The following is an 11,174-nucleotide window of genomic DNA, read 5'->3' as shown; positions in this document are numbered from 1 at the left end:
AACTTCCGGTTGAAAACGTCTATGTATGATGACGTATGCGTGTGACGTCAATCGTTGAAACGGAAGTATTCGGACACCATTGTATCCAATACAAAAAGCTCTGTTTTCATCGCAAAATTCCACAGTATTCTGGACATCTGTGTTGGTGAATCTTTTGCAATTTGTTTAATGAACAATGAAGACTGCAAAGAAGAAAGCTGTAGGTGGGATCGGTGTATTAGCGGCTGGCTGCAGCAACACAACCAGGAGGACTTTGACTTGGATAGCAGACGCACTATCCGACGCTTGCCGCCGACCGCATCGATGATCGGGTGAAGTCCTTCGTCGCTCCGTCGATCGCTGGAATGCAGGTAAACACGGGTGTTGATGAGCAGATGAGGGCTGGCAGGCGTAGGTGGAGAGATAATGTTTTTAGCATAGCTCTGTGTGGTCCCGTAGCTAAGTTAGCTTCAATGGCGTCATTAGCAACAACATTGTTAAGCTTCGCCAGGCTGGAAAGCATTAACCGTGTAGTTACATGTCCATGGTTTAATAGTATTGTTGATTTTCTGTCTATCCTTCCAGTCAGGGGTTTATTTATTTTGTTTCTATCTGCAGTTAAGCCCGATGCTATCACGTTAGCTCCGTAGCTAAAGTGCTTCGCCGATGTAGTTTCGTGGAGATAAAAGTCAATGTGAATGTTCATTTCGCGATCTCGACTCTCATTTTCAAGAGGATATAGTATCTGAGGTGGTTTAAAATACAAATCCGTGATCCACAATAGAAAAAGGAGAAATTGTGGAATCCAATGAGCCCTTGTACCTAAGTTACGGTCAGAGCGAAAAAAGATACATCCTGCACTGCACTCTAGTCCTTCACTCTGACGTTCCTCATCCACAAATCTTTCATCCTCGCTCAAATTAATGGGGTAATCGTCGTTTTCTCGGTCCAAATCGCTCTCGCTGCTGGTGTAAACAATGGGGAAATGTGAGGAGCCTTTCAACCTGCGACGTCACGCTACTTCCGGTACAGGCAAGGCTTTTTTTTATCAGCGACCAAAAGTTGTGAACTTTATCGTCAATGTTCTCTACTAAATCCTTTCAAAAAAAATACTGCAATATCGCGAAATGATCAAGTATGACACAGAATGGATCTGCTATCCCCGTTTAAATTTAAAAAATTCATTTCAGTAGGCCTTTAACTTTAACATTCAAAGCTCCAGACTGCCACGTATTCTGACGTCACACAATGGCAGAAATAATTGAAAACGAAAACATCTGAAATTTGTTATACTCTGACAAGGAAAAATATATTGGAAGTTGCGCTTCTTATTGGAACAATCGGGATTTTCTCATAACAATTTAAACCAATGCCTTGCACCTTGCATAGTTCATGGAGGTCGCTTTCGGTTGGTGCACACTTTTTCCCCTCAAGTATCCATCCAGTTTCTACCGCTTGTCCCCTTTACAATTGTGTTGAATACAATGTCATATTTGGGTGTCCCAAGTAGGTCACCAGAGCAGCCACAGAAGACAGACGAGCAACGGGCCTTCAGCCAGGGCCTGCCTCTCTTGCTCTCTTAACGCCTCCCTCCCCATTATAAGCGGCGGTGCGCAGTCAGAGAGGCAACACACGAACATGTCCACGCCGGAGACGCTGCCAGTCACGCACACCTGCTCGCCGTGCGCAGTCCCCCTCGTTGGCGCCCTGCAGGGGTCCAGCAATGTACACGGATGCCTCCTCTCATGCTGACCAGCGTTTGCGCTTTGGAAGTCTTCTAAGTGCGCCTCTTCTTCTTCTTCTTCCACCTCCTGCTCCGAGTCCTCCCACGTCAAGTGGAGTATAGTGGCGCGGCTCTCCGCAACAGCCTCTCTAAACACCTCCACGGAAGACGGATCTCGTACACAGCTTCACCCATGGAACTCTAACTATGGAATACCACTGGATACTGCTGCTGTCTGTCGTGCTGCAATCCACCTTTCCCACAGGTACGCGCTCCCTTCTTGTGTTCTTTTTAACTTGGCGACTTGTTGCTTGGATGGAGCTCATCTTTACGCATGGCGCGCTTAAGCCACGCATTTAACGCGCGGTGCTCCTTTTTGCGCACAAAGACGGCACTTGTCGCAGTTGCGGTGATAATTGACACGCCGGGGCGAGAGGAAGTGGACACCGTGAATGTGGATACCAAACACGCTTCTTTAATTATTCAAACGAGGCGAGCTGGGCGCCTTTTGGAATACAGGATCCCCCCCCAAAAATGTGGTGTTTTGGTGCAGGTTCACACTGAGGCTGTCATTATAGGGAGTGCAACCCCTCCCGATTTCATGCAAACTGTTGGTCTGCATGGCTGCACTTGTCTAACATTTTGAAAAGATTAAACATAGTGGTAACACTTTAGTATGGGGAACATGTTCTAAGTAACAAAGACGTTATTTGGACACTAGGGGAACATATAAGGGCTAGGGTTACTAATAAGCAATAATTCTGAGGTTATTGAGGGAAGACTCTTAGTTAATGGCTTACTGGTTGTATAATAAGGCCATGCAGAATAAGGCATTGATAAGTACTTAATAATGACTAATTAAGAGCCAATATGTTACTAATTTGCATGTTAATAAGCAACTAATTAATGGTAAATATGTTCCCCATACTAAAGCGTTACCAACATAGTAAATATTAAAGTGAAACTGACTAGACAGGGCATCATTTTAGAGGAACACCATAAATATGTACACTTTGATGAAATATTACCCTGAAGATGTTCAATCTTGTCAGACATTCGACACCAAAGATAAGATGTCTCCCTCCTTTTCTTAATTCCATTCTGATGAGGAGCTTGTATGGGAGAATATCTGCAGGCCGCCTGCAGTGCATGCACGGGCTTACCTGTCATGTGATGCAATGGGCCACGCCACAAAGTTTGCCTTAAGCCCGTTTATGCACGCAGAGGGGGGGGCAAGCAGGCCTAAATCACCTTTAGCGTCTCACTTACGGGAGGCTGGTGATTAATGGTGGAACTGGTCCTCCACTGGTGCAGGCCACAAAAATGCACCGTCATCGGACAAATATTCAGGAGCCGTTGTAAACAGACTCCGAATTGAACCATTTGCTATTTTGTGATTGTGGAGATGCTTTATCATGCTCCATTTAATTTTACATTTAAGGGGTATCAAATGTCTCTGATGACACTTTTAAGACATGGCAACATACACATTGCCATTATCAGCAGACATAGTTACCTTGGAGTCCCATAATTAGGCCCATTAGTGTAGATTGCATCTAAACTCCTACTGTACTTTGCAATTAAGGAAGGAGGTCCTACCTTATTTGATGCGGCACGGAAGGGATGAGCTGGGCCTCGGTTGAGCGGTTTCAAGCACTCCTGTGGGAAACCACATTGTTATAGTTTTCTTAAGAGAGTCACCTTTCGACAGCAGAGCATCCATCAACTTAATTGTGGTCCATATCCGCCTGCAGAGACATTTGATGTTCTTTAGTGCAGGGGTTCTTAACCTTTTTTGACTTCGGGGCCCAACTTTTTCAGGGCGCACTCAACTATTAACACTGAACTAGTAATCGTACTCTTGATTTTAAACGTATTGAACTATTTCAACTTTTTCAAATGACATGAAACCATGTGGTAACCACAAACAATATTACACATCAATCTTAGGCTTTGGTCAGACTGATTAGAAAAATAAGTATGAACCAAATGTACTGCATAAGAAGGGACTCATAAATAACTGACTGAAAATACATTTACGTATAACTATGTTGTGCTCAAAATAAAAATAATCAAAATGAATAATACATATGTTTACTAACTAAACTGTCAATTAAAATAATGTGTGAATTAAAATACAACTTCACCACTTTAGTCATGATTTTTGCGCTTAAGAAACTTCTCTCTGACTTTAGCAAGCTAGTCAGAATACTTGTAGACCTCCACCCCAGATCCCACCTCACTCCTACCCACTTCTCCAAAGTGGGCTGGCTCAGGGTGGAGGACCGAGTAAAACAACTTGCACTGAGCCTAGTCTATAAAATCCGCTACACCTCCCTGATACCGAAGTACATGTCAAACTACTTCCTTAACGTAAATGACCGCCATAACCACAACACCAGGGGGAGCTCCACTAACCACGTTAAACCCAGATTCCGAACTAACAAAGGTCTAAACTCATTCTCTTTCTATGCCACATCATTGTGGAATGCGCTCCCAACAGGTATAAAAGAAAGGGCATCTCTATCCTCCTTCAAAACCGCAATAAAAGTTCACCTCCAGGCAGCTACAACCCTAAACTAACACCCTCCCTGGATTGTTAATAATCAAATGTAAACGATCAAATGCAGATACTTTTTCTTATGCCTTCTGATCTCTCTCTCTCTCTCTCTGCCCACTACTTGCTGTCCATATCCTACCAAGTCAGACCTACACTGTTCCAATATCCATTTCTCTGTTCTCAATTGTTGATGACCCACACACACACACCCCGGATTGTAAATAATGTAAATAATTCAATGTGATTATCTTGTGTGATGACTGTATTATGATGATAGTATATATCTGATAGTATATATCTGTATCATGAATCAATTTAAGTGGACCCCGACTTAAACAAGTTGAAAAACTTATTCGGGTGTTACCATTTAGTGGTCAATTGTACGGAATATGTACTTCACTGTGCAACCTACTAATAAAAGTCTCAATCAATCAATCAATCAATCAAGCTGCAGGCTTCTTCTGTTTGTTTGAGATTATCATTACTGCAGGTGGTGGAAAAGTATATTACGACTGAGTACCGCTGCAGCCCGTACGGATCTTTTTGGCAGCCCTCTAGGGGGCATTCGCGGCCCATTGTATGGTTAAGAAACACTGCTTTAGTCCAAAGTCAGAGTCTGGAGGGGTCAAAATGATGTTGCAAAGTCACATTGTCTTGGCTAAGTGCTTTTTGACTCATGATTGTTGTCATAAAAACATGACAATAAGATTGTGTTTTTGTGTGCCTTATGGCCATGTGATGGCAATTGATGATTTATTTTTATAAAACAGTAACCAATTTTGTCTATAAATTGTCACTTAATAGAGCTAAAAAATGTACAGTGGTACCTCAGTTGAAGAGTGCACCAAGTTAAGAGTGTTTTGAGATTAGAGCTGTCTCTTAGCAAAAAAGGTTGCAAGCAAAAATTTGAGATACAGTACAAGCATCCTCGCCATTAGTTGGCATAGAAAATGTCACAGTGAACCCCATAAGATCCGCCCAAAACCTCTAGTCTTCCTCGCTTGCATTAGCTTATAGCCAGAGATGGACATAACTTATTGTTTCCTAACCATTGGAACGAACCAAGTGAGTGTGAATGAAAGTGCTGAGATGAAGAAGCGGATGCTATTCATTGAATTAAGGAAAGAAATCATCCAAAACCAGACCAATTGTGTAGCAAAGCAGTACAAGCATATCACTGCTAGTCTGCACCATACTGTAGCAGAAGTCTGACGCCAGCTAGGGACGTTAAAAAAATAGACTTAAACGACGGACATTCGTCCATGAAAATATAGAGAAGCTGTTGATGGTGTGTTTGACAGAGATACCGAGATACAGTATAAGACTGCTCTCCAAGGTAAATGCTGTACATTATTATTACATTACTGCATACAACTATTGTAGTTGTTTGCACTACATTCTATTGTGTTGTTTTTCATACAATAGTTCTTATTTAAAAGTTTGTTTTTCTTTTTAAAAAGACGTGCTGTTTTGGGGGTCATGCACCATGCACCGATGAAAATGTATTTGAATTCATTTCAATGGGTGATGACAATTTGAGATACAATTGTTTTGAGTTGGGAGCTCTGTCATAGAACCAGTTAAGCCTGGAAATTGAAGTTTTACTGTAGTACCATGCTTGTTTTATTTAGGAATAGCTTTATAAAAATCTTTGGTTAGCGGCTGTGATGTTTGTTTTTCTCATGTTTTACAGAACAACTTAATGAAGAAAATAATGGCAGCAGTTTTATTTATTATCAAACACTCATGCATTAGCCTATTTCACGGGGAGATGCAGCAAATTTGACACGGAACTGCCAGAGAAGATATTATTCGCCTCTGTCTTTCACGCAGAATTCAGCAATATTAGCCGGCATTTTTACACCTATTTTCCATCGCTGATGCTTATACAGAACAGCGATGTAGGATATTGCAGTCAGGAGGGGGAAAGTTATTCTGGCCGTATTCTGCCTTTGGAGGTGATGTCAGAGCTGCAACAGAGATAGAATGGCGCCTGTGTGTAAGAGAACGGCATTAGGCAGGGATACTGGCGTGGGGTTCAACACCTGTGACTCGTTTCCTTCATGCTGTTGTGTTGAAAGCGGTGGTTGCTGTCCTGCAGTATGAGCCTCGTGAGATCCGAACTCCTGTATGGCAGGCATTTAAAATTTATCCTGGCTATTTGGGCTCTTTGGTACCCCATTAGTACAAAAACAAAAAAAAGTTGAAAGTTGCCATCTGAACTTTTGAATGCGTTTTCAACCATCTTGACTTTAACATGTGAGATTGTATACTATTCCTCCACCACTAATTGGCAGTATAATGTGTGGAAAGCAGTGTCCACATATGTAGAAACGAGGTCCAGGAGATTAGTGTGTCACAAATGACACTGACACAGAATTGCAGGATAGGAAGACTCAGTGTAAAAGCGCTTTGTTTGTGTTCTGTGTGAAAGGCCTCTTCTGTTATTGCTTTCACATGGCATTTTGTGGGATCTCTGTGTAAACGAGGCTAAAGTATCGCCCTGCAGCAGTTCCGGGGACTTCGGAAAGAATAAACTAGTTCCATCATTTCCCTACAAAAAAGCAAATGTTGACTTTTCTCAATGTTTTTATGTCAACCAGTTCTGCAGAACATGTATTTAATAAGCTTAACAAACATGAAGAACTAACAAAAATGCAGTCGGGTGGAACACAAAAAAATTGACGATTGACCTGTTGACTCCTTAATTGAATTAGGACAAAATAACTTTGTGAAGGGTTTATGAAGCTGTAGTGAGGGATGATGAAGTTTTAATGTGTTGATAAAATAAGAGCTCGCCGCATGTGAGAGTGTTGCCGCTACAAAGCCTGTGTTTTCACCGTGTTTGATGTTGCTGGCACAATCTTTTGTTTATAAGGATTGCACCTTTAATCCTGTTTTAATGCACGATAATCTGTGTGTGTGTGTTTGTGTCTGTGTGTGCATGTGTGTGTGTGCTGACAGTGGGAAAAAAAATATATGCCAAAGCACTGTCAGCTAAATTGTATTCTTTTAGGGCATGTTTATGATTTCATAATCATCTGAGTCACACCTTCACTCCTAGAAGACTTCAAATAAACACATTCCATCTTGTAATGGGTCATAAAGGTGTCAGGAGTTTAGACAGTGCAGGCTTTGCATTGGGAACAAAGGGGTCGCTGGTTCAAGAACCACGGTGGATAAAAAATAAAAAAGATGTGACAGAATGTCGGAATGTTTGCATTTTCTCATTTTTTACACACATCCCCCTCTGTAAAATGTGATCATGATATATAATTGAAAGTTACCCAGCAAGCACAAGACATTTAAACAAAGTTGAGAACTTGTTAAATTAGGTCCTGACGTTGAGCAAGTCAGACCTAACGTTGAAACAACATGCTTTTTGACGACGTTTAATCTATGTCGGGTTCTGACGTTGATTTGACCATTGAATTTTGGTCATCTTTCAACCAATATTTTACAACACTAATACAACGTTGAAACAACATGCTTTTTGATTTGACCATTGAAATTTGAAAAAAAAATTTGACCATTGAAAAAACCTCTAGAAAGGGGTTCCGCAGCCTCCGTAGCAGAACCTCCAGGTTCTGTAACAGCTTCTTCCCTCAGGCAATAAGACTCTTGAATGCATCATATAAACTCCCCACAATTCCCCCCCAAAACGGATTAACTCGCTGGAATATAAAGACAATATAACATACATCCATAAACAAGGATGCATATGCAAAAGTGCAATATATTTATCTGCACAGTAATCTATTTATTTATACCTGCACCTTATTGCTCTTTTATCCTGCACTACGACAAGCTAATGCAACAACATTTTGTTCTTATCTGTACTGTAAAGTTCAAGTTTGAATGTCAATAAAAGGAAGTCTAAGTCTAAGAAATGTGGTAATTTCCCAACCAACAACGTGGATACAAAGTTAGACACCAACGTTGTCTCAATTTATAAATTCAACTATTTTGCAATGTTGTTTCAAAGTAAGTTTTAAAGGACATGTATGTACAATCAATGTTTTATCAATGTCTTGTGCCTGCTGAGTAGGCATTGGAATAGGGCAGTAAGGTGCCTTTTGGGCTAAGAACAGATGTTTGACTGAATTGAATCGACTAACAATTACATTTATTTTACTTTAAAACACATACATATATTTAATGCGATAAGAGAATCCCTTATGAATGTTGTGAACTCCTGTTTCCATGCCAGCGCTATACCGAGCAGAATAATGTTGGGAGTGGCGCTGTGTCATAGCTGACAGTTTGTTAGTATCAGCGCCTCTGCTGGCTCTAGCCAAACAGTGCACTGCATTTTGCCTTAATTGCTTCAATACACCTTTAACTAACAATGACGCCCTGTTGCAGCTGTGCAACAGTACATTGGTAAACCTTACTTGTGGCACGCTAGAAAAGGAGCCAACATCGCGCACTCGACTCTTGATTCTGGCTGGACCAGGCGGGTCACAACTGCATGTTCTTTTCCTGGGCACTCAGCCTCTTGTCTAAAAAAAGACTCTTTTGCACCCCCTTTACAGGCCACGCTAAGCCCACCATCACCCCGGCCGGGCCTCACCTTGTAGTCCCGCTCAACGCGCCCTTTGACCTGCGCTGCCAGGGGGATAAGGAGATGCAGTGGCAACGAGAGGAGCGCCCCAAGGTGCGGGGAGAGCATAGGACGGAGGGCGTGTCGGCGCTGCGCATCGCCCGGGCCCAGCCCCTCCACATGGGCCGCTACGTCTGCTTGGAGAGGACGAGCGGGCAGCAGACGTCCATCTACGTCTATGTAAACGGTAGCGTCACCCAAGCTGCAGGGTAAAACAAAATGAGTTAGGATGTGTGCGTAGGTGTGTTTCCACACAGAGTTGTAAGGAAGTAGGCCCACTCAGGTACCGTTGACATGACTTTTTGACCACCCGTCCCCACTGGCCCAGCGCCATCACTGCAGGATAGTATCATGTGCTGATCAGTCATGACTGAACACTTCTTCCTTCTGGGCATCAAACACAAACCGCTTTTTCAGATGCTGAGGCCAAGTCAGACGACGGCAAAGCACACAGTTGGTTGTTCTAAAGTGTTGAGCGCGTTGTGGTTTTTCTCTTTTGTACGCTGATAACACACCCACTGCACCTATGATACCTGCAAGGCAGAGAACATTTGTGAAAAAAAGCGCAGAAAGCCTTTTCTAAACATTATATGCTCGGTGGCAGAACATTTACACAGCCTTCTTTTACACAGAAATAAATGTAAAAAGTCAGTTTTAATGTCAAAACGCCATTTTAATGTGATGAAAATCTTATATTCAACTGATGACTTTATGTTGTGTTTTGAAAAATCCAAAGATAAATATGGACATAATAGTTGCATTAAATTACAGAAAAGGAGGATGCATTGTGATGCAGTGATAGAATACCGTCTAATAGTGTGACTCTCATGTTTCCTTGCTTTGAAAAGGCTCAATTGCATGAAAAAATAAACCAACCAACACCTCACTCATACACCACCTCTGATCCCCTTTGTTTGTTTTTTTTTTCCTGGCAGACCCTGACAACCCTTTCAGGAAATCGATGGTGTTCAACATCCTCACTCGCGTGGGTGATGCTGCATCCATCCCCTGCCTGGCAACCGATCCCAGTCTGGCCAACCTGCGCCTGGAAACCTGTTCCAGCTTGCCTCTGGCCAGCGGTCTCAGGGTGTCTGCCAGCCTGGAGCAAGGCATGGTAATCCACGACACCCAGAAGGCCTACGAAGGCTGCTACGTGTGCGCCGGGACGCTGCGGGGGCGAGGCGTCCGCTCGCACAACTACCATCTGACAGTCAAGCCAGGTAAACGCAGCGATGGATGCGGTCCTCGTCCGGTTTCTCTGTTTGTATGTCACAAGGTCGTCACACTTTGTCTCCACTTCCTCAGTGCCTGTGGCGCCGCCTGTTATTGAGATGCAAGCGCCCGAGCTTGTCATCCTCACGCTGCACGAGAGTCTGGTCCTCACTTGCAATACCACTAATGTCAACGGCGAGATCAAGCTGAAGTGGGTCACGCCACTTGGCTCGGTGAGACACTTCTGCATTCTTTTCATCCTGCATGCGTCTGTTTCCCGCAAGAAAAATACTGCAACTTGCAGCATTGTCACATGCAGCACAGTGGAGGCCATGAGGTGACAAGTGATACATTATCAAAATAATTTATCTGTTTCACGGTCAAACCTGTCGCTATCATCATACCTCATACCTCTTCAAAAAGAAGTCAACCACTGTTTTAGGTCAGTGTTTCTTAACCATAAGGCCAGGGCCCATTGTTGGAAAACAAGCGCCCCCTGCATCTATTTCTCAGCCGTGGTCTGTATCAGCCGTAGCGGTACTCAGTTGTAATACATTTTTCCACCACTTGTGGTAGTAATGACAACCTCAAACAGAAAGAAGAAGTCTGCAGCTAAGGTCAGAGAGAAGTTTAAGTGCAAAAATTATGACTAAAGTGGTGCAGCTTTTAAAGTTAAGTCAAAGTTAAAGTTCCAATGATTGTCACACACACTAGGTGTGGTGAAATTTGTCCTCTACATTCGACCCATCCCCATGTTCACCCCCTGGGAGGTGAGGGGAGCAGTGAGCAGCAGCGTGCTCCGCACTCAGGAATCATTTGGTGATTTAACCCCCAACTCCAACCCTTGATGCTGAGCAGGGAGGCAATGAGTCCCATTTTTTCTAGTCTTTGGTATGACTCGGCCGGGGTTTGAACTCACAACCTCCCAGTGTCAGGGTGGACACTCTAACCACAAGGCCACTGAGCTGGTACATTTTCACTTTAATTCCATTGACAGTTTAGTTAAGAAACATATTCGATATTCATTTAGTTTATTTATTCGTCAGTTATTTATGAGTTCCTTCTAATGCAGTACACTTGGTTAGTACTTGTTTTCC

The 11,174-nt window shown here is 42.9% G+C and overlaps 1 protein-coding gene across 3 annotated transcripts in view; it reads left to right on the top strand.

Annotated features, from left to right (window-relative positions):
• Positions 1-1,639: 1,639 nt before the first annotated feature.
• The window catches only part of kita (KIT proto-oncogene, receptor tyrosine kinase a), an 88,086-nt gene continuing 78,551 nt past the window's right edge, over positions 1,640-11,174 (top strand). For all 3 annotated transcript variants that reach the window (XM_062039525.1, XM_062039524.1, XM_062039526.1), the window contains exons 1-4: positions 1,640-1,967; positions 8,798-9,052; positions 9,801-10,085; positions 10,171-10,310. In XM_062039525.1, the coding sequence (XP_061895509.1) occupies positions 1,910-1,967; positions 8,798-9,052; positions 9,801-10,085; positions 10,171-10,310 (738 nt within the window). In that variant the 5' untranslated portion in view covers positions 1,640-1,909. The remainder of the gene's footprint in view (positions 1,968-8,797; positions 9,053-9,800; positions 10,086-10,170; positions 10,311-11,174) is intronic.

This window comes from Entelurus aequoreus, linkage group LG27 (assembly GCF_033978785.1).
Source record: "Entelurus aequoreus isolate RoL-2023_Sb linkage group LG27, RoL_Eaeq_v1.1, whole genome shotgun sequence".
Lineage (NCBI taxonomy): Eukaryota > Metazoa > Chordata > Actinopteri > Syngnathiformes > Syngnathidae > Entelurus > Entelurus aequoreus.
This window is presented reverse-complemented; position numbering and strand designations above follow the sequence as displayed.